The sequence below is a fragment of the Lethenteron reissneri genome, unplaced genomic scaffold (assembly GCF_015708825.2).
Source record: "Lethenteron reissneri isolate LAM-NWPU_2019-01 unplaced genomic scaffold, ASM1570882v1 scaffold_1638, whole genome shotgun sequence".
Classification (NCBI taxonomy): domain Eukaryota; kingdom Metazoa; phylum Chordata; class Hyperoartia; order Petromyzontiformes; family Petromyzontidae; genus Lethenteron; species Lethenteron reissneri.
Genome location: NW_026891375.1, coordinates 369,598 through 396,599, shown reverse-complemented (window position 1 = coordinate 396,599; position 27,002 = coordinate 369,598). Strand labels below are relative to the sequence as shown.

The window sequence follows — 27,002 nt, the reverse complement described above, 5'->3', positions numbered from 1 at the left end:
CCAGGTACCACGCCGTAAGCCCCGCCCCCGTGAGCAAGCGCCATTCCTTTTTCACATCCTTAAACATTTAATAAGTTAAATGAGTGATTTAGTGCAATTTTTTTGCACTGTCTTTTTATTTATTACGCGTGCACGGCCAGACCAAGTCATGCGCCTTTGGTCGGGGGACGGCCCATGCAAAGTCACACGCCTTCGGTGGGAGTGAGAGGGACATTTTCTTTCGCATTAAAAATGCTTTAAAAATACACTAAACGTGGAGCTTAAAGCTTCACTGTGTGATGTCCCCCCCCACGCCGATGCGTGCAGTTACTAATATATACAGTCGCTAGATGCTACCACTATAGGCCGTAGATATTACTGCAGAGCAGCCGAGGAGATCGTGGCTGGGGGGGGGGGGGGGTAGCAGCCCAGCCTGCCAAGGTGCCACCTCGGCCGGTTGGACAATCTAGGTGAGGCCAGAGGCTCTGCATGGGACTAGGCCTCACCACGTCACTCTGTCACAGTACTTTGTGCTAGAGTCGATAAATACTGCTATGGAGTCAGCATGTACTACTGTAGTTATAGCAGGTACCACCACAGTCGGTATGCACTGCTATAATCATAGCAGGTACCACCAGAGTCAGTACGCACTGCTGTTAGATTTTTTATATTTTTTAAAAAAATTGGCCAGAGCAACGCAAGGTGTAAAAGCTAGTTATTATTAAAAGGGGCAGAGAGCAAGGAGAGGGGAGTTCTTGTTGCGGAGGGCTGCAGCCGCGGTGAGTTACCTGGCCGTATGACCGGGGACGTTGCCCGTGGGTCATCTAATGAACACCTTTACTGAACATGGCGGCGGTGTGGGCTGAATATTTCCACGAGCGACAAACGAGGGTGTCCGAGCGTCCACGCATGCGGTTTTATTTCTCGAGCGTCATGAGAGAGAGCCGTGTCTTCGCGGCATCGAGCCCGGCGATGGGCACGCCCCTCTCCCGGTCGCAGAGTCAGGTCGCCGCGTCAAGGGGCCACCCGACCGGCATAAATAATGGCAAGCTTGCTCACTTGTTAAATACCAACAACCGTGATGAGCACGGCGCCAGGGAATCGGTCCAGACCTCCCCCCCGCCCCGCCTCGTACAAACACAACCGCGCGGATGCATCTCACGTGCCCCTTTTCCAATGGCACACCTGAGCCAGAGTGGTGCCAGCACAGTACAGATGGTGGTTTTCCCCTTGGTCACACCCGAGCCAGTGCAGGGCCAGCACGGTACAAGTGGTGGTTTGCCCACTGGTGCATCCGAGCCATGCCAGAACTGAACCGCGACAATTACGCCGCTGCTACTGTAGCTGCTACCACCCTTAGAATAAATCCCAGTTCGGTTGGGGGCAAAGCAGGGTCAGGAAGGGGGGGGGTGGCTGGGCTAACGACTCGGCGCACCGAGTCACGACATCGACTGGCCTCCGCAGTGGAAAAACTACGGCTAGCGCCCCCCTGCCCCCCTGGCCATGCTGGGTGGCCGGCTTGGCTACGGCTCGGTTGTGGCGTGGGAAAAAAGGATCTCCATGACGGAGAGTACAAAACAGAAGATTTGCAAAGACAAAGATCCCCCGTATAGCCTTAACAGAATGTTGGGGTAGGTGTTGTTAGCAAGTAGTACCTATGAAAGCCGGTACTCTGATACACAAGGGGGTAGGTGGCCAGCACCATGCCGGACCACCTTTGTCTCCCCAGTAGCGATGTTTACACACCACACCAGGTACTCATTTGAGGCTGAGTCGACCTAGGGGAGGCCCAGGATCAGTTCAGATAATCGTCACTGGTGTTGGCCGTGAGCGGAATTCGAACTCGGGTCGCCGGGTTTGTAGCACAGGGTAGCGCTAACCACGACACTACCTCTCCACACTCAGGTAGTTGCGTTCCTGAAGAACACCGCATTATAATTAATAATAATAAACGATATAGGCGGGTAAAGCAGAGTCCACGATAACGCGGGAGACGATGGCGTAACGCAGGGCCCGAACAAAGACCGAGGCGTGTGGTGGCAGGTAGCGTCCATAAGCTGCATCCAGCAGCATCCTAATGCCTCTTGCGATGACGATGCTATGCCGAGGCAGCAGCCGTACATACCACCGCTTTATTCTTACTCGCACTGCGACGTAGTTCTATTCACTCGATCGTATTACGTATTCAATTGGCATCCGCGTTATATAAAAAAAATGCTTTCCCTGAATACATTCATCGCGTTGTATCATCCAATTCACTTGAAGGAAGCCACGCGCAATAGCAGAACTGACTGTACTGGGTGTTTATTTTTTAGCCTAGGGGGCACCCCCAGTGGCAGCTGCTTCTGTGCGGCACAGAGGCAACTCTGTTTCCCCGAGGATTTGAGAGTGAGAATTCGCAGCCAGTAGGGAGGCATCTGTCAGGCTGTCCCAATGATGTGATCGTAAATTGTAATATCGTAAAAAAATGTACAAGAGAATCCTCTACTTACGAACTTTCAGAGATACGAACAAACCTGTCCGTATGTCCAGTTGCCCGTTCGGACCGAGAGTCGTAAGTTCCACCACCGCGCAATAGATGGCGGTGATGGCATTTACATCTGCAGAACTTAAAGAACCAGTGGTATCTACATCTGCAAAACATGAAGAACCATTGGTTTCTACATCTGCAGAACATGAAGAACCAGTGGTATCTACATCTGCAAAACATGAAGAACCATTGGTTTCTACATCTGCAGAACATGAAGAACCAGTGGTATCTACATCTGCAGTACATGAATAACCAGTGGTATCTACATCTGCAGGAGATTATACAACTATTAAAGCCATTCCCCGTGTTTAGTGTACATGTCGTACACCATGTTTGGAATCGACATGATTAAAGTTGGACTCACAAACAAATCGACTTACAAACAGACCTCTGGAACCCAACTCGTTCGTAAATATGAGTCTCTATATTTCACATTTGGCAGATGTGGATAATCTCAAGCTTCAACTTCATTATTGTGTCACACAGGTTGAGGGAGCTCCGGAGACCAGGGTATGAGTCTCACTTGCAAGAGTGATCTGGGAAACAAGTCTACAGCGCGTAGGAAGGAGAGGGGAAGGGGGAAGGGGGAAGGCGGGGGAGCGGGTGCGACGATGGCTGCTGTGTGTGATCCATGGTCGGGTGATTTGCCGCATGATTTTCCAAGGAAATGTTTGTACGTTTCTTTGGTGAGGATGTTCTCATTTTTCTTTTTCGTGGACTCGCCCTGCAGTAGCCGCGCGGAACACCAGGGGTCAACAGACCCCCTGCAGTCGCCTCACAGAGCACCACTATCTCTGATTGGCTGCATGTCTCAAATCTGATTGGCTGCGTGTCTTGTATCTGATTGGCTGCATGTCTTGTATCTGATTGGCTGCACGTCTTGTATCTGATTGGCTGCATGTCTTGTATCTGATTGGCTGTATGTCTTGTATCTGATTGGCTGTGTGTCTCGAATATGATTGGCTGTGTGTCTTGTATCCGATTGGCTGTGTGTCTCGAATATGATTGGCTGTACGTCTTGTATCTGATTGGCTGTGTGTCTTGTATCTGATTGGCTGCATGTCTCGAATATGATTGGCTGTGTGTCTTGTATCCGATTGGCTGTGTGTCTCGAATATGATTGGCTGTACGTCTTGTATCTGATTGGCTGTGTGTGTCGGACCCCGCTCGTCTCCGATTGGCTCATCCTCGTCCGCGTGCCGTGTGCAGCGACGACGATGACGACGAGGGTGGCGGTGAGGAGGGTGGTGGTGAGGAGGATGCTGAGGAGGGTGGTGAGGAGGAGGGTGTGGTCCGCGTCTTCGCGTGGAGCAGCCGCGTGTTGGTCACCTCGCAGTCGATCTGCATCATCGACTCTCCCACATCCTCCTGGACCACCGAGTCTACGTCACAACAACAACAATCGCCGTCGTCGTCATCATGTTGTATATATAGGCCTTTTTCCATTATTTCATATTAAGAATAATTCGGCCAATATTTTTTGTTATATTAAATAAATGGAGCCAACACTCTGCTACCCCTCACAAGCCGCACCAAGCATCTGGAGGTCGTAAAAGGCCATTAAATAATAAACTCCGGAGCAAAGGAAGGCTAACGACTATCTGCAAAATCTCCAGATTGTCAAAGGACCGCATGCCATGACCTCGCCACACAAACAGAGCCATAAAAAAACACGCGCACATAGTAGAGACAAACGGACGTTACAACTCGGGTTTTCTTTAACGGTAAAAGTTTGAAACTCAGCAAAAAGAACAAATCGACGTTATAGACTGCAGTCTATATTAGTGGTTTTATTATTACTTATTTTATTTCACCCTTATTAAACTCATATATTATTTTGTATTGTATCTTTCTATCCATGTGAATTCTGGCAGTCAAGAAAGTGAGGGCTTGGTTATATCTCCAGCCTCGGGATATCAAATATAACTCCAAAATAAAACACCGATCCCTGGCGACAAAGACATATAACAAAGCTTGGCAAAACCCTCGGAATAATGGTGGTAACGAGGGGCATTACGAATCTTGGTTAAACATGAACCCAATAATAACCACGAGATATTAGACCGGGGGTAACTCATAAGAGATACAAGAAATAGGTTCAACACACACAAGACCAGATAATATGTATTCATGGAATCAAATCCTCCCCGGCCACTTTTGTCTTCCAACAATTTGACACAAACACATGGTACACATACGTAAGAAGGGTGTCTGGCCTCGAGATAACAAACACTATGAAAGGGGGGGGGATGCAAACAAGCATAAATTTCGACGGAAAACAGCCCGCCCGGGGTCATGAACGGGACGAGGGCGGGGCAATCAGGCGCGGCCACGGAGAGAGGACGGTGATAGAGGGCATCTGTTTTTTTTCATCTCTCGCAAGAGACGCGCAGAGAGGGGAGAGAATTTCGGATATAACCAACGACGCAGATCATGCAACCAGTTCTACGACAAGCAACATAGTCTTGTAAAGTAGCAGGCTGCGGGGAGTCTTGCAAAGGAGCAGGCTGTGGGGCTTGGCCTCGATTTTAGCAATGGGTGTGGTGTCTCACAGAGAAGAGGGGCGAGGTGATGCTCGGTGCTGAGTTCGGCATGGACCGACAGAGTATCGCTGAAAGTTTTATTCTACATTTATCCTGATGTTTTGAGTCGCTTGCAAAGTCAAGGATTGCGACAAGTTGTATTGTACTAAGCTTTCACAGTTGTTTAAAAGGTGTGCGAATACAATTCAAAAATTTTGAGAGCGAGTGCCAGCTCCCACGAGCAGCTGCGATTGGCAGGCTCCGGGAACCTGCCCCCGTGACTGGCACATCGTCAACGAGCTGCAACAGCAGAAGCCACGAGTCTACGAAGTCAACGCAAAGAGTTTAGCACTGCAAACGACAGACAAGGATGGCGAGGCTTGCCGAGTAGCGATGGGTCAACGAGTACGAGTTCAGTGCTGACAGAAGAAGTATCGCTCAAAGTTATTCTACACTGAGTGCCAGCTCCCACGGGCAGCTGCAGCTCGAGTTGATCTGACAAGCAACGTCAAGCAATCAACCTCGAGAAAGAGCAGAAAGCACCAAGCATCGACTAAGCCAGCACGCAGCAGCGCCACTTAGCACCACTGAGCAAAGTCAGCTGGCAGCGGACAAGCTACAAGCGTTGTGCCGACTCAGCTCATCCAGCAGGAGAAAGAGCCTGAGCCAGCGCAGCCCTGAAGTAAGGGCAGGTGTCCATGTGAAGCTGGCAGCTGCACGATCAAGGAGAGAGCACGGAGCAGTGGAAAGAGCCTGACCAGCCGCCCATGAGCAAGAGTGTTCGCGCCAGCAAGAGTGCCGTGGGTTCGACCCACACACACACCGACAATCACCAGCTGGGAACCAAGGCAAGAGTGAGGAGCGGCGACCAGCAGACGAGAGCTGCGCACGCTATCTGACGACGGAATCATCGCGCACCACGACGGCGAGCGTCATGCCGACTCGTCATCCAGCAGCGAACAAACAGCTGCAGACGACGCCCAAAGCGAGACGGGGACGAACGAAGCCGTTTGTATGACACGCCCACCCTCACACGCTCACTGCTCTGCAGGGAACAAACTAAATTTTTGGTACAAGGAATGCCCAACCTCGGCGTCTGCTTTACGCAAAAAATTGATCAAAGAAGACACACGCACACAACACGCATATCGGGACTAATAAGATTGTTCCAAAAAGTTATCTTTGTGTTTCAAGAAGGGTTGGCATTCCAAGGTGGTGCGTTAAATATAAACTGATCATGAAAAGCATTACTGCCCATTGAGTTACGTGGATACGGTCGTTTAGAAGTATTTTAGGCATTCGTTTTCGTTAATTGCATAATCTTGCCAATGAATTAATTGACGTATACTTTTGCCTTCGGGAATGTTTTTTAATTGCCGTGACTTTAAACAATAACAACGGTAGGAGGCTGCTAGATATTTGTGCAGCCCATTGGCTTGTAATTACCAACATGCTGTTCCGGCATCGGCGCATCCACACAACATCATGGATGCATGCTGGGTCCAAGCAAGAACATCTGCTGGACTACATAGTGACGGACCAGCGGATGCGAGCCCATGTCCTTGACACCAGGACCTACCGTGGAGCTGATCTGCCCTCTGACCATCGACTAGTCATCTGTAAGATGCGCCTGCCATTCTTCCACTCCGGTGGTGGGTGTACACCCAGGACCCCATTCCAACCTAAGGTGTTCTGGTCTCCGTTAGCTGATGAAAGTTGCAATCGAGAATTTTATCATCGCTTGCAGCTGGGGTTGGCATCCCCCAACTCCTCCTGATGTCGAGGGTAAATGGGCGAGGTTTAGGACTGTAACTCATGCAGCTGCAATGGCTGCTTTGGGTACGCGGTCCAGACCTCCCCAGAGACCCTGGCTGACGGAGGAAGTGTTCAGGATGGTTGAGAAAAAGCGACAGGCCCACTCTAATCGTCTACAGCATCCCACGTCAGAGAATGAGGAGGCTTACCGCAGACTTCGCTCGGAGGTTCGGAGAGCCATGAGGCGCTGCAAGGATGGGTGGTGTTCGCGGGTTGCTGAGGAGATGGAGTCTGCCTCAGTGGCCAGCGGTCACAAATCACTATTTAACTCCATCAAAAAAGTAACCTGCAGCGCTACACCTATTTCCATCATTAGGGGAAAAAACGGTGATCCAATCTCCGACCTCCAGAAACAGGTTTGCAGATTTGCTGAGCATTTCTGTGAGGTCCTGGCGGAGGGGAAATCCCTCAGCCAGGAAAACAACGTGGAACAAAGTGGGGACGACCCTGCTGAGGCTGCGGTTCCTCAAATATTGGAGGAAGAAGTCACCCCCTGTGAGTGGCTGGCTGAGATGCCATCTGTTGAGGAAGTACTGAAGGCGATCCGGAATCTGAGACCAGGAAAGGCACCGGGCAGAGATGATCTCACAAGCGAAATGCTGACGGAGGGTGGCGTTTGTGCACAGACTGCCCTACATGACATAATAACAACAGTCTGGACCACTGGACGGGTTCCGCAGGATTGGAAGGATGCCCTAGTGGTCCCCCTATTTAAGAAGGGGGACCGCACAGACTGTAACAACTACAGGGGCATCTCACTCCTCAGTGTGCCGGGAAAGGTCCTGGCAAGGATTATTCAACATCGCCTTGCTACGCACGCTGAGGAAAGGCTTGCGGAGCCCCAATGCGGCTTCAGGAAAGGGCGGTCCTGTACAGATGCCATATTTTCTGTCAGTCTGCTACAGCAGAGGTGTAGGGAATTCCAACAAGACCTACATCTCTGCTTTATTGACCTGGTCAAGGCCTATGATACCATCAGTAGGCCTGGGCTCTGGGTTGTTATTCGTGCTTTCGGAGTCCCTGACCCTCTGCTCACGATCATTAGGGACCTTCATGATGGTTGTTGTTGTGTGACCGTGCGTGTGACCGTGCGTGTGACCGTGCGAGCATCACCGTTGTGCTGGGCCATGGCGGGCATGAGGAGCGACATGCGTGGCCTCCGTGTGTGGTTGTGAGCGCGGGCCGGGAGAAGCAGGTGGTCCTGGACACAACATGACAACAACAACACGATTGTGAGCACAACACAACAACTCGACAACAACACAAGCACAATACAACATTACAACACGACAACAACACAACAAGCACAACACAACAACTGCAACACGACAACACAATAACACAACATTACAACACGACAACAATGCAATGGAACGTGATGTAAAGAAACACAATGACACTGTATGGATGGGTGAGTGTACGACAATGCGACTATGCTATAGTGACTGTACGACTGTACGCCAGTCGAACAACATGACTGTACGACTGTACGCCAGTAGGATGGGGTGACTGTATCACTGTCCACCAGTAAAGAGGCTCGACCGTACAACCGAACGTCTTGTGTGACTGTAGCCACAGCAGCATCAGCGTGGTCCCCGTGCCGCTGGTCGGGAGGTTCACCCGTCGGAAGGAGACCACGTAGAAGGTGTCGTCCCGGCGTCCAATCAGCTCCAGGAAGTCCCAGGATTGGCGCCAGCGCCACTCGCCCGGCACCTGCAGCTGGCTGGACAGCGCCCTGGGCAAGCCACGAGATACCAAGGCCACGCTGGTGGCCTCTGTGTGCAAGGGCCCTCCCTCCACTGAGCTATCACAAATGATGTATGTGTGTGTGTGTACGTGTTAGTGTGTGTGTGAATGTGTGTACGTGTTAGTGTGTGTGTGACTGTGTGTACGTGTTAGTGTGTGTGTGAATGTGTGTACGTGTTAGTGTGTGTGTGAATGTGTGTACGTGTTAGTGTGTGTGTGAATGTGTGTACGTGTTAGTGTGTGTGTGAATGTGTGTACGTGTTAGTGTGTGTGTGACTGTGTGTACGTGTTAGTGTGTGTGTGAATGTATGTAAGTGTTAGTGTGTGTGTGACTGTGTACGTGTTAGTGTGTGTGGATGTGTGTACGTGTGTGTGTGGAGAGTGGTGGTGTAGCGGCAAAGACCCGAGTTCGATTCCCACTCACGACCAACACCAGTGATGATCATTTGAACTGGTCCTGGGCCTCTCCTTGGTCTACTCGGTCTCAAATAAGTACCTGGTGTGATGTGCAAACATCGCCACTAGGGAGACAAAGGTGGCCACCCACCCCCTCGGTGTGCCGTGCCGGCCTTCATAGGTGCTACTCACTAACAGCACTTGCCCAACAGTCTGTAAGGCTGTATGGGGATCTTTGTGTTGAACTTCTGCAGGAGGAGGCTCATGACGCGGCTACTGGGCAGTTGGAGGCAGTCAGCCTCCAGCAACAGCGGAGGGCAGAAGAGCGACGCTCACAACGAGCGGAGCGCCGGGCAGATAATAAGCAGCAAGCTGCCACAGTAGGGGGTACAGCTGGTGTGCATCTACCAGTCATCTCAGTCAGTCAACCCATGGCACCTGCAGGGTCTGTTCGATGAGCTCATTCCAGAGAACCTTCAACACTTCACGTGACCTCAAAGTGCACCTGGCCCGGCACAGGCGCATTGGTGACGTCACCGCCACTTAGTAGCGAATGGCAGTTATTGGTAATATTGGTTGAACTTTCGCACCATGTGTAGCCAACCGCGCTCATCGGAGGGTGGGTCAGTGAGTACGTGAGTCTGCATGTGTTTTTCTCCATGTTGAACTTCTTTCGCACCGTAAGTAGCCAACTGTGCTAACTGGAGGTGCAGGGGAAGGATAACAAACTAAACAAAAAAAAGTTCTAAAGAAATGAGTTTTCGATCTCGTTGATTATTTAAAAGTGCACAGCTCCAGTGGCTTCCTAATATCGGAAGGGAGATAAGCTCAACCAAGTGGCTTGTCATCATGTGGACATTTATAGCAGCAACCAAATACTCTAAAACCGAAGGACCTGGAGAACAATCCACGCGACCACAGGGAGAGAGAGACGCAGACTCCAAATATACATCAGCAGGCATCGTCGGGGCCGGGATCGAACCCACAACCTCCTGCAGACCAGGCGAGGTAGTTAACATCTCCTAGCCACCGTGATGATGAGAGCGAGACGCAGACTCCAAAGATACAGCAGCAGCAGGCATCGTCAGGGTCGGGATCAATCCCAAAACCTTCTGCATACCAGGCGAGGGAGGTAACATGTCCTCACTGCTCTCGGTTGGTAGGGAGTGTGGGAGGAGGTTGGTAGGTTGGTAGAGGGGTAGAGGGGTAACAGGGTAGAGGTAGGCTGGTAGGGGGTAGGCTTGTATATTGGTAAGGAGAGTAAGTAGGTATGTAGGTAGTATGTAGTATGTAGGTAGTATTTAAGTAGTATGTAAGTAGTATGTAGTATATATGTGTAGTGCCGTAGATGGGCCACACTTACCGGCAGTGGTGGATAGGGCCCATCTGCAGGTACCTTGGACCCCCAGGGGAGGGGCCACTGTGCCAGCCCAAGAGGGGGGGGGGGCTGCTGGGGGCTCTAGGATCCTAGGCAGCTAGGCCCTCTGCGCCGGGCCTCAGGATCCCAGACAAGCCAGACAGCTGAGCCCCTTGGGGCCACCAGCGGGGGGCTGCGGGGGATCTGGGATCCCACGCAACCCCACCCCTCGATGGGCAAGAGGGATAAAAGGGCCGCTCCCCAGCCGATTGGGGGCCAGTCGCAGCTCAAGACCCAAGACAAGCCAGCTGAGGACCCTGGACCCCCTCGCCCCGCTTGTCCTTGTAAGGGCCGGGACGCTGTGCGGGCCAGTGGTGGGACTCCCGGCTCTACGTCCTTGTAAGGGCGAGTTCCGAGGAAGCCAGAGTCTAGAACCGCACCTTGGCTGGGTCGGGTCAGGTAGCCTCCCCTAGGGTAATTGTAGCCGGAGGACCCCATAGCGTAGCCAGTGTCAGGCACGCTAGGATAAGGCTGTGTCCCTAGGCTGTGTCCCTAGGCTGTGTCCCTAGGCTGTAACAGAGTATAAGGACTTTTGGAGTGTTGTATCGTAATAAAGAAATTACCTCTACAAGTGTCTCTGGAACCCATTACATATGTAAGTAGTATGTAGGTAGTATGTCGTATGTATGTAGGGGTACCTCTCTGCGCTGTTGTCGGTGGGGGCCATGGGGGGGATGAGTGGGGGGGAGCGGCGCTGAGACCTCCTCTGCGGGGACACGGACAGTGGCGCGCACACACAGCGAGTGACCCCCTGTCAGAGTGCGCGTGAGTGAGTGAGAGTGATTGTGTGTGTGAGTGTGTGAGCGTGTGCGTGTGTGTGAGTGTGTGTGTGAGCGTGTGAGTGTGTGTGTGAGCGTGTGAGTGAGTGAGAGTGAGTGCGTGTGAGTCAGTGCGTGTGAGTCAGTGCATGTGAGTGAGTGCGTGCGAGTGAGTGCGTGTGAGTGAGAGTGAGTGAGTGTGTGTGAGTGTGTGAGTGAGTGAGAGTGAGTGCGTGTGAGTCAGTGCGTGTGAGTGAGTGCGTGTGAGTGAGTGCGTGTGAGTGAGTGCGTGTGAGTGAGTGCGTGTGAGTGAGTGCGTGTGAGTGAGTGCGTGCGTGCGAGTACGTGCGAGTGAGTGCGTGCGAGTGAGTGCGTGTGAGTGAGAGTGAGTGAGTGCGTGTGTGCGAGTGAGTGCAAGTGCGAGTGAGTGTGTGTGAGTGAGTGCGTGTGAGTGAGTGCGTGTGAGTGTGTGTGTGAGTGAGTTTGTGAGTGAGAGTGTGTGTGAGTTGCGTGTGAGTGAGTGCGTGTGAGTGAGTGCGTGTGAGTGCGTGCGAGTGAGTACGTGCGAGTGAGTGCGTGCGAGTGAGTGCGTGCGAGTGAGTGCGTGTGAGTGAGAGTGAGTGAGTGCGTGTGTGCGAGTGAGTGCAAGTGCGAGTGAGTGCGTGTGAGTGAGTGCGTGTGAGTGAGTGTGTGTGTGAGTGAGTTTGTGAGTGAGTTTGTGAGTGAGAGTGTGTGTGAGTTGCGTGTGAGTCAGTGCGTGTGAGTGATTGTGAGTGTGTGTGAGTGAGTGCATGTGAGTCAGTGCGTGTGAGTGAGTGCGTGTGAGTGAGTGCGTGTGAGTGAGTGTGTGTGAGTGAGTCTGGCAAAACAACCTCCTACCTCCTCGCGGTGCCGGACGGGCAACACTGTCGTGGGCAGTGCTGTGGGGGGAGGGCCAATGCCCATTGGCCTCTCCCCTCATGGCATCTGTGCCCACCACAGTGGCTAAACGGGGGCTCTGGACGGGTGCGAGGGGCTGGTAACCCCTCCACCTTCAATTAACCACCACTAAACTACGAATTAAACATAAACCTGTAACTAATAAGCTTGTGCCGGAGGCCCCGGGGGGTCAGGCTTTTATGACGTCTCCTGGCCAAACCCCATTTGGCGGAGCCAGGAGATTGAATTTTCACCCTCGGGGCTCCTCCAGAAACAACAAAAAACCATTGCGGATGGCCACGTGGAATGTTCGAACGCTCACTGCGGAGGAGAGGTTGCCACTCCTCTGTCGGGAGCTGGACCGGTACCGCCTGGATCTCTGTGGCATTCAGGAGGTCCGGTGGACCGGTTCTGGCTCCTGCCACCATGAGGGGTGGACAGTCCTCTACTCGGGGCAGGAGACTGCCAAACAACAGGGTGTGGCTCTTCTTCTGAACAAAAGAATGAAGGGGGCGTGGGAGCGTGGCGGTGAGGTGTGGGAAGCTGTAAGCCCCAGGATACTTTGGGCTCGCCTTCCCATCAACCAGAGGCGAGGAGTGGTGGTCGTGGTTACTTATGCCCCCACCGAAGACGAACATCCGTGGAGGGATGCAGGCAAAGCCGATGAGTCAGACGCTTTCTATGACCTCCTGTCACAGGTGCTGGCTAAAGTGGCCACTCGGGACAGAGTCATCTTGTTGGGTGACTTCAATGCCCGAGTTGATCATGATGCTGGCACCTGGTCTGGAGTGATTGGAAGGCATGGGCCAGATCAGCTCAATAACAACTGTAGGAGGCTGCTAGATTTTTGTGCAGCCGATGGGCCTGTAATTACCAACACGCTCTTCCGGCATCAGCGCATCCACACCACATCATGGATACATGCCGGGTCCAAGCAAGAACATCTGCTGGACTACATAGTGACAGACCAGCGGATGCGAGCCCATGTCCTTGACACCAGGACCTACCGTGGAGCTGATCTGCCCTCTGACCATCGACTCGCCATCTGTAAGATGTGCCTGCCATTCTTCCACTCCGTTGGTGGGTGTACACCCAGGACCCCATTCCAACCAAAAGTGGCCTGGTCTCAGTTAGCTGATGAAAGTTGCAAGCGAGAATTTCATCATCGCTTGCAGCTGGGGTTGGCATCGTCCCCCACTCCTACTGATGTCGAGGGTAAATGGGCGAGGTTTAGGACTGTGACTCATGTAGCTGCAATGGCTGCTTTGGGTACGCGGTCCAGACCTCCCCAGAAAGCCTGGCTGACAGAGGAGGTGTTCAGGTTAGTTGAGAAAAAGCGACAGGCCCACTCTCATCGGTTACAGCATCCCACGTCAGAGAATGAGGAGGTTTACCGCAGCCTTCGCTCGGAGGTTCGGAGAGCCGTGAGGCGCTGCAAGGATGGGTGGTGGTCGCGGGTTGCTGAGGAGATAGAGTCTGCCTCAGTGGCCAGCGATCACCAATCATTATTTAACTCCATCAAAAAAGTAACCTGCAGCGCCACACCTATTACCATCATTAGGGGAAAAACGGTGATCCAATCTCCAACCCCCAGGAACAGGTTTGCAGATTTGCTGAGCATTTCTGTGAGGTCCTGGGGGAAGGGAAATCCCTCAGCCAGGAAAACATCATGGCACAAAGTGGGGATAACCCTGCTGAGGCTGTGGTGCCTCAAATATTGGAAGAGGTCACCCCCTGTGAGTGGCTGGCTGAGGTGCCATCTGTTGAGGAAGTACTGAAGGCGATCCAGAGTCTGAGACCAGGAGACCAGGAAAGGCACTGGGCAGAGATGATCTCCCAGGCGAAATGCTGAGGGAGGGTGGCGTTTGTGCACAGACTGCCCTATATGACATCATAACAACAGTCACAACCACTAAACGGGTTCCGCAGGATTGGAAGGATACCCTGGTGGTCCCCCTCTTTAAGAAGCGGGACCGCACAGACTGTAACAACTACAGGGGCATCTCACTCCTCAGTGTGCCGGGAAAGGTCCTGGAAAGGATTATTCAACATCGCCTTGCTAGGCACGCTGAGGAGAGGCTTGCGGAGCCCCAATGCGGTTTCAGGAAAGGGCGGTACTGCACAGATGCCATATTTTCTGTCCATCTGCTACAGCAGAGGTGTAGGAAATTCCAACAAGACTTACATCTCTGCTTTATTGACCTGGTCAATGCCTATGATACCATCAGTAGGCCTGGGCTCTGGGTTGTTCTTCGTGCTTTCGGAGTCCCTGACCCTCTGCTAACGATCATTAAGGACCTTCATGATGGTGAGCGGGCCCGGGTAAAACTACGTGGCCGGGAGTCAGAGCCTTTCCCTGTACACCTTGGGGTGCGACAGGGATGTCCTCTGGCTCCCACATTATTTAACATCTATTTTGACCTCGTAGTTCGTGAAGCCTTCAATAGCTGTACCGGGGGAATTTCCATTTGGTACAGATATAATGGGAGGCTGATCGACGCCCGGGTGCGATCAAGGGATGGCTCCCTATTGGTCAACCACGTTATGCATGCCGATGATTTGGTAATAGCTGCTCATTCAGAAGAGGAGTTGGAGATGCTGCTGCTGAGACTGGAGCGTGCCACTAAGAGGTGGGGCCTTACCATCAGCCCCACCAAAACTAAGCACCTGCCTGGGTATTTTGTACCATCGAACACTCCACCCCCACAACTCCCAATTGGTGATGGGGCAGTTGTGGAGAGAGTGGAGAGTTTCCCATACCTGGGCAGTGTGCTTATGACCGGCTCCAGTTTATCAGCAGAGGTCTCACTCCGAATCAGTCGAGCGGCAATATCTTTTCATCGGTTGCGTAACGCTGTGTGGAAGCTACCTGGTCTGTCGCTCCGCACGAAGCTTCAGGTCTTCTCGGCCACAGTCATTCCCTCCCTTCTCTACGCTTGCGAAACGTGGACCCCCCTAGTGGAGCATCTTCGCCGGTTGGAAACATTTAGGCTGGCCTGCCTACGATCCATCCTGGGTTTAACCAGGCTAGATTGTGTGAGGAGCTCACAAATCCTTGAAAGATCTGGGCAAAGTCCCATCAGTGAGCTCCTCCGGCAGGCAAGGATGCGTTGGCTGGGTAATGTAGCCCGCATGCCCAGCCAGCGCATGCCTAAACAGCTTTTGTTCGGCCGGATCGAGGGGGTTAAACGGCTGCAGCACGGACTAGAAAAGGGATGGAGTGATGTGGTACAGGAGGACGTGGAGCTGAGTGGACTTGCCGATGACTGATACCAGCGGTGTCAAGATCGGCCTCAATGGAGGAGGCTCGTGAAGGACGCTACTGGGCAGTTGGAGGCAGTTGCCCTGTTTGAAAAAGAGCTGTATAGCTCATCGGCTTCCTCCAGAATAATACATATTCTGATTCTGACAACGAAGGGCGGAGGAGCGACGCTCACAACAACGAGCGGAGCGCCGGGTGGCTAAAGCACAGCAAGTTGGTACAGTAGGGGGCACAGGTGGTGCATCAGCCAGTCATCTCAGTCATCTCGGTCAGTCGACCCGTGGCACCTGGGTCTGCCCCGTGACCTCCTGCCAGCGGGCGTTCGACACTTCACGTGGCCTCAAGGTGCACATGGCCTGGCACAAGCGTTGTGGTGGCGTCACCACCACTTAGTGGCGAATGGCGGTTGTTGTTGTTGTTGTGAGAGTCAGTGAGTGATCCCTGTGAGTGATCACCGGGGGGGTTGAGCGTGCCGCTGGAGTGAGCACGGTGCGATTGCGCTGCCGCTCGTGCCGCAGAATCCATCCATGCAGCTCCCCAGACAGCCTGACAGACACATGCAAAAAATATAAAGATCCCTCATGTAGCCTTCCAGAGTGTAGGGGCAAGTGCTATTATAGAGCAGCACCTATGAAGGCTGGCACGGCACACGAAGGGGGTGGGTGGCCAGCATCACGCCCGGCCGCCTTTGTCTCCCCAGTGGCGATGTTTACTACACAACGTACCAGGTACTCATTTGAGGCCGAGTCGACCTAGGGGAGGCCGAGGACCGGTTCGGATAATCGCTGTAACGGGTGTTGGCCGTGAGCGGGAACCGTACCTGGGTTGCCGGGTTCGTAGTGCAGCGCGTGCTCGCCACTACGCTACCGCTCCCCATAAAACACACACACGTACACACACGCGCACACACGCGCACACACGTGCACACACGCGCGCGCACACACTCACACGCAGATGCGCGCGCACACGCATACGAGCACACATACATGCACACACACGTAAATACGCAAACATGTAAATACGCACACACACACGTAAATACGCACACGAGCGAGTGGTGAGCGGTGGGCGCGTGGTGAGCGAGTGGTGAGTGGTGAGCGGTGGGCGCGTGATGAGCGAGTAGTGAGTGAGTGGTGAGTGGTGAGCGCGTGATGAGCGAGTGGTGAGTGAGTGGTGAGTGAGTGGTGAGCGGTGGGCACGTGATGAGCGAGTAGTGAGCGAGTGGTGAGTGGTGAGTGGTGAGCGGTGGGCGCGTGATGAGCGAGTGGTGAGTGAGTGGTGAGCGGTTGGTGGGTGGTGAGCGAGTGGTGAGCGAGTGGTGAGCGAGTGGTGAGCGAGTGGTGAGCGAGTGGTGAGCGTGTTGTCAGCGAGTGGTGAGTGAGTGGTGAGCGGTTGGTGGGTGGTGAGCGAGTGGTGAGCGAGTGGTGAGCGAGTGGTGAGCGGTTGGTGGGTGGTGAGCGAGTGGTGAGCGAGTGGTGAGCGAGTGGTGAGCGAGTGGTGAGCGAGTGGTGAGCGAGTGGTGAGTGAGTGGTGAGCGGTTGGTGGGTGGTGAGCGAGTGGTGAGTGTGTGGTGAGCGAGTGGTGAGCGTGGTGAGCGGTGAGCACGTGGTGAGCGAGTGGTGAGCGAGTGGTGAGTGTGTGGTGAGCGAGTGGTGAGCGTGGTGAGCGGTGAGCACGTGGTGAGCGAGTGGTGAGCGAGTGGTGAGCGGTGGGCGCGTGGTGAGCGAGTGGTGAGCGAGTGGTGAGTGTGTGGCGAGCGGTGGGCGCGTGGTGAGCGAGTGGTGAGCGGTGGGCGTGTGGTGAGCGAGTGGTGAGCGAGTGGTGAGCGGTGGGCGCGTGGTGAGCGAGTGGTGAGCGAGTGGTGAGTGAGTGGTGAGCGAGTGGTGAGCGAGTGGTGAGCGAGTGGTGAGTGTGTGGCGAGCGGTGGGCGCGTGGTGAGCGAGTGGTGAGCGGTGGGCGTGTGGTGAGCGAGTGGTGAGTGAGTGGTGAGCGGTTGGTGGGTGGTGAGCGAGTGGGGAGTGAGTGGTGAGCAGTGGGCACGTGGTGAGCGAGTGGTGAGCGAGTGGGGAGTGAGTGGTGAGCGGTGGGCGCGTGGTGAGCGAGTGGTGAGCGAGTGGTGAGTGTGTGGCGAGCGGTGGGCGCGTGGTGAGCGAGCGGTGAGTGAGTGGTGAGCGGTTGGTGGGTGAGTGTTGAGTGATGAGTGAGTGGTGAGCGAGTGGTCAGTGTGTGGTGAGTGGTGGACGCGTGGTGAGAGAGTGGTGAGCGAGTGGTGAGCGGTTGGTTAGTGGTGAGCGAGTGGTGAGTGGTGAGCGAGTGGTGAGTGAGTGGTGAGCGAGTGGTGAGTGATTGGTGAGCGAGTGGTGAGTGAGTGGTGAGCGAGTGGTGAGCGTGGTGAGCGGTGGGCGCGTGGTGAGCGAGTGGTGAGCGAGTGGTGAGCGAGTGGTGAGTGAGTGGTGAGCGAGTGGTGAGCGAGTGGGGAGTGAGTGGTGAGCGGTGGGCGCGTGGTGAGCGAGTGGTGAGCGAGTGGTGAGCGAGTGGTGAGCGAGTGGTGAGTGAGTGGTGAGCGAGTGGTGAGCGAGTGGTGAGCGAGTGGTGAGCGGTGGGCGCGTGGTGAGCGAGTGGTGAGCGAGTGGTGAGCGAGTGGTGAGTGAGTGGTGAGCGAGTGGTGAGCGAGTGGGGAGTGAGTGGTGAGCGGTTGGTGGGTGGTGAGCGAGTGGTGAGCGAGTGGTGAGTGAGTGGTGAGCGGTTGGTGGGTGGTGAGCGAGTGGTGAGCGAGTGGTGAGCGAGTGGTGAGCGAGTGGTGAGCAATGGGCGCGTGGTGAGCGAGTGGTGAGTGAGTGGTGAGCGGTTGGTGGGTGGTGAGCGAGTGGTGAGCGAGTGGTGAGCGAGTGGTGAGCGAGTGGTGAGCAATGGGCGCGTGGTGAGCGAGTGGTGAGTGAGTGGTGAGCGGTTGGTGGGTGGTGAGCGAGTGGTGAGCGAGTGGTGAGCGAGTGGTGAGTGTGTGGCGAGTGAGTGGTGAGCGGTTGGTGGGTGGTGAGCGAGTGGTGAGCGAGTGGTGAGCGAGTGGTGAGTGTGTGGCGAGTGAGTGGTGAGCGGTTGGTGGGTGGTGAGCGAGTGGTCAGTGTGTGGTGAGTGGTGAGTGGGTGGTGAGCGAGTGGTGAGCGAGTGGTGAGCGTGGTGAGCAGTGGGCACATGGTGAGCCAGTGGTGAGCGAGTGGGGAGCGAGTGGTGAGCGGTGGGCGCGTGGTGAGCGAGTGGTGAGTGAGTGGTGAGCGGTTGGTGGGTGGTGAGCGAGTGGGGAGTGAGTGGTGAGCGGTGGGCACGTGGTGAGCGAGTGGTGACGGAGTGGTGAGCGGTGGGCGCGTGGTGAGCGAGTGGTGACTGAGTGGTGAGCGTGTTGTGAGCGAGTGGTGAGTGGTGAGCGGTTGGTGGGTGGTGAGCGAGTGGTGAGCGAGTGGTGAGTGAGTGGTGAGCGAGTGGTGAGCGAGTGGTGAGCGTGGTGAGCGGTGGGCACGTGGTGAGCGAGTGGGGAGTGAGTGGTGAGCGGTGGGCACGTGGTGAGCGTGTTGTGAGCGAGTGGTGAGTGAGTGGTGAGCGGTTGGTGGGTGGTGAGCGAGTGGTGAGCGAGTGGTGAGTGAGTGGGGAGTGAGTGGTGAGCGGTTGGTGGGTGAGTGTTGAGTGATGAGTGAGTGGTGAGCGAGTGGTCAGTGTGTGGTGAGTGGTGGGTGCGTGGTGAGAGAGTGGTGAGCGAGTGGTGAGCGGTTGGTGGGTGGTGAGCGAGTGGTGAGTGGTGAGCGAGTGGTGAGTGGTGAGCGAGTGGTGAGTGGTGAGCGAGTGGTGAGTGATTGGTGAGTGAGTGGTGAGCGAGTGGTGAGCGAGTGGTGAGTGTGTGGTGAGCGGTTGGTGGGTGGTGAGCGAGTGGTGAGCGAGTGGTGAGCGAGTGGTGAGTGATTGGTGAGTGAGTGGTGAGCGACTGGTGAGCGAGTGGTGAGTGTGTGGTGAGCGGTTGGTGGGTGGTGAGCGAGTGGTGAGCGAGTGGTGAGTGTGTGGTGAGCGGTTGGTGGGTGGTGAGAGAGTTGTGAGCGAGTGGTGAGTGAGCGGTTGGTGGGTGGTGAGTGGGTGGTGAGTGAGTGGTGAGCGAGTGGTGAGCGAGTGGTGAGCGAGCTACCGCAGGATCTCGCTGCTGTTGAGCTGGATGCAGGACTGGGGTAGGATCACAACTTGGTCGTCCCTCCTCAGGACCAGTTCCGAGTCAGCCCAGCGTGCACTACAACAAAGACAAAGATCCCACGGGTAGCCTCACACAGACTGTAGGGGCAAGTGCTGTTAGCAAGCACCTACGAAGGCCGGCACTGTGGCACACGAGGGGGTGAGTGGCCAGCACCACGCCCGGCCGCCTTTGTCTCCCCAGTGCTGATATTTACGACACTGCACCAGGTACTCATTTGAGGGACAGGGCTCAGCCTAGCGGAGGCTCAGGACTGGTTCAGATCATTGCTGTCACTGGCATTGTTGGCCGTGAGTGGGAATCAAACTCGGGTCTATTCTGGGTTCGTAGCGCAGGGCAGCGCTAACATGCTGGATAAAGGAATCCGCAAGCCATTGAGACTCACAGACTCACACAGACTCAAAAACTCACAGACTCTCACAGAGACTTGCAGGTTCACAAAGATATCCATAGACTCACAAAGACCTAGAGCCTCACACAGAAACCCATAGACTCACACAGATACTGATAGACTAACACAGAGACCCAGAGACTCACACAGAGACACACACAGTAAGTAAAGGTCGGTGGGTGGATGAGTGGATGGGTGAGTGGGTGGGTGGGTGAGTGGGTGGGTGAGTGGGTGGGTGGGTGAGTGGGTGGGTGAGTGGGTGGGTGAGTGGGTGGGTGGGTGGGTGGGTGGGTGGGTGGGTGGGTGAGTGGGTGGGTGGGTGGGTGAGTGGGTGGGTGAGTGGGTGGGTGGGTGGGTGAGTGGGTGGGTGGGGGTGGGTGAGTGGGTGGGTGGGTGGGTGAGTGAGTGGGTGGGTGGGTGGGTGAGTGGGTGGGTGGGTGGGTGAGTGGGTGGGTGAATGGGTGGGCGAGTGAGTGGGTGGGTGAATGAGTGGGTGGGTGAGTGGGGGGTGAGTGGGTGAATGAGTGGGTGAGTGAGTGGGTGGGTGGGCGAGTTGTCATGAAGGGAGCTGTGAGCTTGCTGTTGACCTCTCCCCGTGACCCCTCACCGGCTGTGTGGGCGCTGCGTCTCTGTGGGGGGGGTCGAGGGGGGTGGCTGTGCCCGCTCCTCGTACCCCAGCAGCCTCCGCCCGGGCAGGGGGGGCAGCAGGCGGGGGTGGGGGGCAGGGGAGTGGGGGGCCTCCCCCAGCGGGCCCAGCCTGCAACAGCAGCAACAACTACATCAACAACGTCGTCATCGTCATCGTCGTCAACATCGTCGTCATCATCGTCAAAATCGTCGTCATCATCAACATCGTCGATATCGTCAAAATGAACATCGCCAACATCCACATCATCATCGTCAACATTGTCATCATCGCCATGGAAATCTTCATCGTCAACATCGTCACCACTGTAAACATCGTCATCATCGACATCGTCAACATCGTCGTCGTCATCGTCACTATCGTCAACATTGTCACCACCGTCAACATCGACATCATCATTGTCAACATCGTTAACATGAACATTTTCAACATCGACATCGTCATCATCGTTGACGTCAACATGAACATCGTCAACATCGACATCATCATTGTCAACATCGTTAACATGAACATTTTCAATATCGACATCGTCATCATCGTTGACGTCAACATGAACATCGTCAACATCGACATTATCATTGTCAACATCGTTAACATGAACATTTTCAACATCGACATCGTCATCATCGTCGACGTCAACATGAACATCGTCAACATCGACATCATCATTGTCAACATCGTTAACCATGACCACCATCACCAAAGACAAAGATCCCCTATATAGCCTTAACAGACTGTTGGGGCAAGTGCTGTGAGCGAGCACCTATGAAGGCCGGCACTGGCACGCAAGGGGGTGGGTGGCCAGCACCACGCCCGGCCACCTTCGTCTCCCCAGCGGCAGTGTTTACACACCGCACCAGGTACTCATTTGAGGCTGAATCTACCTAGGGGAGGAACAACAACGGTTCAGTTAATCGCCACTGGTGTTGGCTGTGAGCGGAAATCGAACCCGGGTCGCCAGGTTCGTAGCGCAGTGCATTCACCACTAAGTGGCGGTGATGTCACGACGCTTGTGCCAGGCTATGTGGACGTTGAGGCCACGTGAAGTGTCGAACGCATGCTGGCAGGAGGTCACGAGGCAGACCCAGATGCCACGGGTCGACTGACTGAGATGACTGACTGATGCACCACCTGTGCCCTCTACTGTGCCAACTTGCTGTGCTTTACCCACCCGGCGCTCCGCTCGTTGTTGTGAGCGTCGCTACTCCCCCTCCGTTGTTATTGGAGGGCGACTGCCTCCAACTGCCCAGTAGTGTCCTTCACGAGCCTCCTCCACAGAGGCCGATCTTGACACTGCTGGTAGCAGTCATTGGCGAAAATGTTCCATTAGGGGGGTCACGTTTTGCAAGCGTAGACAAGGGAGGGAATGACTGTGGCCGAGAAGACCTGAAGCTTCGTGCGGAGCAACAGACCAGGTCTCTTCCACACAGCGTTACGCAACCGATGAAAAGATAATGCTGCTCGACTAATTCGGAGTGAGACTTCTGCTGTTCTACCGGAGCCGGTCATGAGCACACTGCCCAGGTATGGGAAACTCTCCACTCTCTCCACAACTGCCCTCTCACCAATTGGGAGTTCTGGGGGTGGAGTGTCCTATGGTACAAAATACGCAGGCAGGTGCTTAGTTTTGGTGGGGCTGATGGTAAGGCCCCACCTCTTAGTGGCAAGCTCCAGCTTCAGCAGTGAGCAGCAATTACGAGATCATCGGCATACATAACATGGTTGAGCAATAGGGAGCCATCTCTTGACTGCACCCGGGCATCCATTGTATCTGTACCAGATGGAAATTCCTCCGGTACAGCTATTGAAGGCGTCACGAACTACGTGGTCAAAATAGATGTTAAATAATGTGGGAGCCAGAGGACATCCCTGTCGCAACCCCAAAGTGAACAGGGAATGGCTCCGACTCCCAGCCACGTAGTTTTACCACGGCCCGCTCACCATCATGAAGGTCCCTAATGATTGTGAGCAGCGGGTCAGGGACTCCGAAAGCATGAAGAACCCAGAGCCCAGGCCTACTGATGGCATCATATGCCTTGACCAGCTCAATAAAGCAGAGATGTAGGTCTTGTTGGAATTCCCTACACCTCTGCTGTAGCAGACGGACAGAAAATATGGCATCTGTGCAGGACCGCCCTTTCCTGAAACCGCATTTGGGCTGCACAAGCCTCTCTTCAGCGTGCATAACAAAGGCGATGTTGAATAATCCTTGCCAGGACCTTTCCCAGCACACTGAAGAGTGAGATGCCCCTCTAGTTGTTACAGTCTGTGCGGTCCCCTTCTTAAATAGGGGGACCATCAGGGCATCCTTACAATTCTGCGGAACCCATCCAGTAGTCCAGACTGTTGTTATAACGTCATGTAGGTAGTCTGTACACAAACTTCACCCTCCCTCAGCATTTCGCTTGGAATATCATCTCTGCCTGGTGCCTTTCCTGGTCTCAGACTCCTCAACAGATGGCACCTCAGCAAGCCACTCACAGTGGGTGACTTCTTCTTCCAATATTTGAGGCACCGCAGCCTCGGCAGGGTCATCCCCACTTTGTCCCACGTTGTTTTCCAGGCTGAGGGATTTCCCCTCCCCCAGGACCTCACAGAAATTCTCAGCAAATCTGCAAACCTGTTCGTGGGGGTCAGAGATTGGATCACCGTTCTTTCCCTTAATGATGGCAATCGGTGTGGCGCTGCAGGTTACTTTTTTGATGGAATAAAAGAGCTATTTGTGATCACGGGCCATTGAGGCAGACTCCATCTCCTTAGCAACCCGCGACCACCACCCATCCTAGCAGCGCCTCACGGCTCTCCAAACCTCCGAGCGAAGGCTGCGGTAAGCCTCCTCATTCTTCGACTTGGGATGCTGTAGCCGATGAGAGTGGGCCTTTTGCTTTTTCTCAGCCAGCCTGAACACCTCCTCTGTCAGCCAGGGTCTCCGAGGTCTGCATGAGCCACAGTCCTAAACCTAGCCCATTTCCCCTCGACATCAGGAGTGGGGGACGATGCCAACCATAGCCGCAAGCGATGATTAAATTCTTGCTTGCAACTTTCATCAGCTAGCCGAGACCTTGCCACTAAGGGTTTGAATGAGGTCCTGGGTGTACACCCACCACCGGAGTGGAAGAATGGCAGGCACATCTTACGGATGACACGTCGATGGTCAGTGGGCAGATCAGCTCCACGGTAGGTTCTGGTGTCAAGGACATGGGCCCCCATCCGCTGGTCCGTCACTATGTAGTCCAGCAGATGTTCTTGCTTGGACCCGGCATGCATCCATGATGTTTGTGTGGATGCGCCGATGCCGGAACAGCGTGTTGGTAATTACAAGCCCATGAGCTGCACAAAAATCTAGCAGCCTCCTACCGTTGTTATTGAGCTGATCTGGCCCATGCCTTCCAATCACTCCAGACCAGGTGCCAGCATCATGACCAACTCGGGGGCATTGAAGTCACCCAACAGGATGACTCTATTCCGAGGGGCCACTTTAGCCAGCACCTGTGACAGGAGGTCATAGAAGGCATCTGACTCATCGGCCTTGCCTGCATCCCTCCACGGATGTTCGTCTTCGGTGGGGGCATAAGTAACCACGACCACCACTCCTCGCCTCTGGTTGATGGGAAGGCGAGTCCAAAGTAGCCTGGGGCTTACAGCTTCCCACACCTCACCGCCACGTTCCCATCTCACCTTCATTCTTTTGTTCAGAAGAAGAGCCACACCCTGTTGTTTGGCAGTCTCCTGCCCCGAGTAGAGGACTGTCCACCCCTCATGGTGGCAGGAGCCAGAGCCGGTCCACCGGACCTCCTGAATACCACAGAGATCCAGGCGGTTCCGGTCCAGTTCCCGACAGAGGAGTGGCAGCCTTTCCTCCGCAGTGAGTATTCCAACTTTCCACGTAGCCACACGTAGTGGTTTTTTGTTGTTTCTGGAGGAGCCCCGAGGGTGAGGATTCAGTCTCCTGGGTGCGCCAAATGGGGTTTGGCCAAGAGACGTCATAGACACCTGTCCCCCCAGGGCCTCCGGCACAAACTTATTAATTACAATTTTCAGTCGTGTTTTAGTGGTAATTAATTGAAGTTGGAGGGGTTACCAGCCCCCCGCATGCATCCAAAGCCCCATTTGGCCGCTGTGGTGGTTACAAACGCCATGAGGAGAAAGTGCAAATTAAATGAGCTCTCCCCCCATGGCACTGCCCACAACAGGGTATGGCACCACGAGGAGCTAGGGGGTTGTTTTTGCCGGTCTCATCACCACCACCATTACTACCACCATTACTACCCCTATCACCATCACCACCATCACCCACCAGCATCACCACCACCACCACCACCACAACCACCATCACCAACCACCACCACTCACCCGAGGGGGCCGTATCCCAGGACGATGAACGCCAGCAGCGCCATGGCACAGACAGCCTTCGTGGTGCGGGCAGCACCACCCCCTCCACCCTGCCACAGCCACACACACACCAGACAAAGATCCCCCGTGTAGCCTCACACACTCGTGGGGCAAGTGTGTATGGGTGTACCGATACCCACACACACACACCAGTCAAAGGTCCCCCGTGTTGGCTTACACACCCGTGGTGGCTAGGAGATGTGAACTCCCTCGCCTGGCCTACAGGAGTTCGTGGGTTCGATCCCGACCCTGACGATGCCTGCTGCTGTATATTTGGAGTATGCGTCTCTCTCCCTGTGGTCACGTGGATTTTTCTCCGGGTCCTCCGGTTTTTCCCTCCACATTTAAAATCAACGTCACCACCCGTTAAGATTGTTTGATCCCTGCTAAAAATTTCCACGTGATGATCATGATGATCAGTCACTTGGTTGAGCTGTCGTTTGTGATAGCCAAGATGCTTCTGTAAAAAAAGCTACGGAGCTCAGTGGGGCCTTCTTACTTGGTAAAATTAAGTTTCATTTCATGTGTAGGGGTGTTACGGGAGGGCGAACAAACACACCGGGGGTGGTTATGCCCGCACGCGGAAGGATGCTTACATCCACGTCCGCATCGGTTAGCCCTGGGGGGCTGTAACGGCGCTGTGATCCCCCACGGCCCCACCCCTCGGGGGGGGGGGAGTTGCTATATAAGGCGGTGAGCCGGTGGGCTCGGGGTTCAGTGTTTAGCTTAAACCAGTGAAGAGAGAAGACCGGCTAGATAGGCCCTGGGACTCCCCTGGATCGCTGTCCTTCTAAGGACCGACCAGGGCAAGCCAGCGGCGTGGCCCCGAGAGCCCAGAGCCGATGCTCTTGTAAGAGCCGGTCTGGTGACTCAGGGTGCCGTGATCCCAGCTTGGCCAGAGCTAGATCAGCTAGCCTCCCCTAGCTCTCAAGTGGAGGACCTGGGAGTAGGCTAGCCGGGTTAGAGATAGTGGGGTCTCCCTGTTAGACGGGTGAAGGGGCCGTTACCCCTTTGAGTGTTGTATACATTGGCCTGTGCTGAGTGAAACGTTATAATAAATAAGTGTGCCTCCGACTACGTCGTCCATGTCTCATTGAACCTACTACACATGTATGGGTCTACCAATACTCAGACACACACCAGACGAAGATCCCTCGTGGTGTGTGGGTAGCTGTGTGTGCAACCCGGGTTTGATTCCCGCCCAACACCGGTGACTACTATCTGAACCGGTCCTGGGCCTCCCCTAGGTCGACTCAGCCTCAAATGAGTACCTGGCGCGATGTGTAAACATCGCCACTGGGGAGACAAAGGCGGCCGGGTGTGGTGCAAGCCACCCACCCCCTTGTGTGCTGTCCCGGCCTTCATAGGTGCTGCTCGCTAACAGTACTTACCCCAACAGTCTGCTACAGGCTCTACGTGGGAGCTTTGTATTTGTGTGTGTGTACCTGTGTGTGTGTGCATGTGTGCGTGTGCGTGTGCATGCATCTGTATGTGCGCGTGTGTACCTGTGCATGTGTGCATGTACCTGTGTGTGCGTGTACCTGTGTGTGCATGTACCTGTGTGTGCGTGTACCTGTGTGTGCACACACCTGTGTGTGCACACACATGCACACACAGGCAAGGCTGCGTTGGCTGGGCCATGTAGCCCACATGCATAATTATCGCGTGCCTAAACAGGTTTTGTTCGGCCGGATCGAGGGGGCTAAACGGGCGCGGCACGGGCTAGAGAAGCGATGGAGTGATGTGGTACAGGAGGATGTGTGTGAGTGGACTTGCCAATGACTGGTACCAGCGGTCAAGATCGGCCTCTATGGAGGAGGCTCGTGAAGGACGCTACTGGGCAGTTGGAGGCAGTCGCCCTCCAACAACAACAGAGGGCGGAGGAGCGAGCGACGCTCACAACAACGATCGGAGCGCCGGGTGGCTGAAGCACAGCAAGTTGGTACAGTAGGGGGCACAGGTGGTGCATCAGCCAGTCAACTCAGTCATCTCAGTCGACCTG

General features: G+C 54.7%; 2 protein-coding genes across 3 annotated transcripts in view; both read right to left on the bottom strand.

The window, feature by feature from the left end:
• LOC133362926 (mth938 domain-containing protein-like) overlaps positions 1–27,002 on the bottom strand; it is a 93,529-nt gene that overhangs the window by 7,508 nt on the left and 59,019 nt on the right. The window lies entirely within an intron of this gene.
• LOC133362886 (cyclic AMP-dependent transcription factor ATF-6 beta-like) overlaps positions 874–27,002 on the bottom strand; it is a 47,344-nt gene continuing 21,215 nt past the window's right edge. For both annotated transcript variants that reach the window (XM_061581835.1, XM_061581836.1), the window contains exons 9-16: positions 24,962–25,050; positions 20,570–20,719; positions 19,512–19,610; positions 15,799–15,889; positions 11,044–11,111; positions 8,467–8,581; positions 7,960–8,047; positions 874–3,891 (exon numbers count right to left, since the gene is read on the bottom strand). In XM_061581835.1, coding sequence (XP_061437819.1) covers positions 3,692–3,891; positions 7,960–8,047; positions 8,467–8,581; positions 11,044–11,111; positions 15,799–15,889; positions 19,512–19,610; positions 20,570–20,719; positions 24,962–25,050 — 900 coding nt within the window. In that variant the 3' untranslated portion in view covers positions 874–3,691. The remainder of the gene's footprint in view (positions 3,892–7,959; positions 8,048–8,466; positions 8,582–11,043; positions 11,112–15,798; positions 15,890–19,511; positions 19,611–20,569; positions 20,720–24,961; positions 25,051–27,002) is intronic.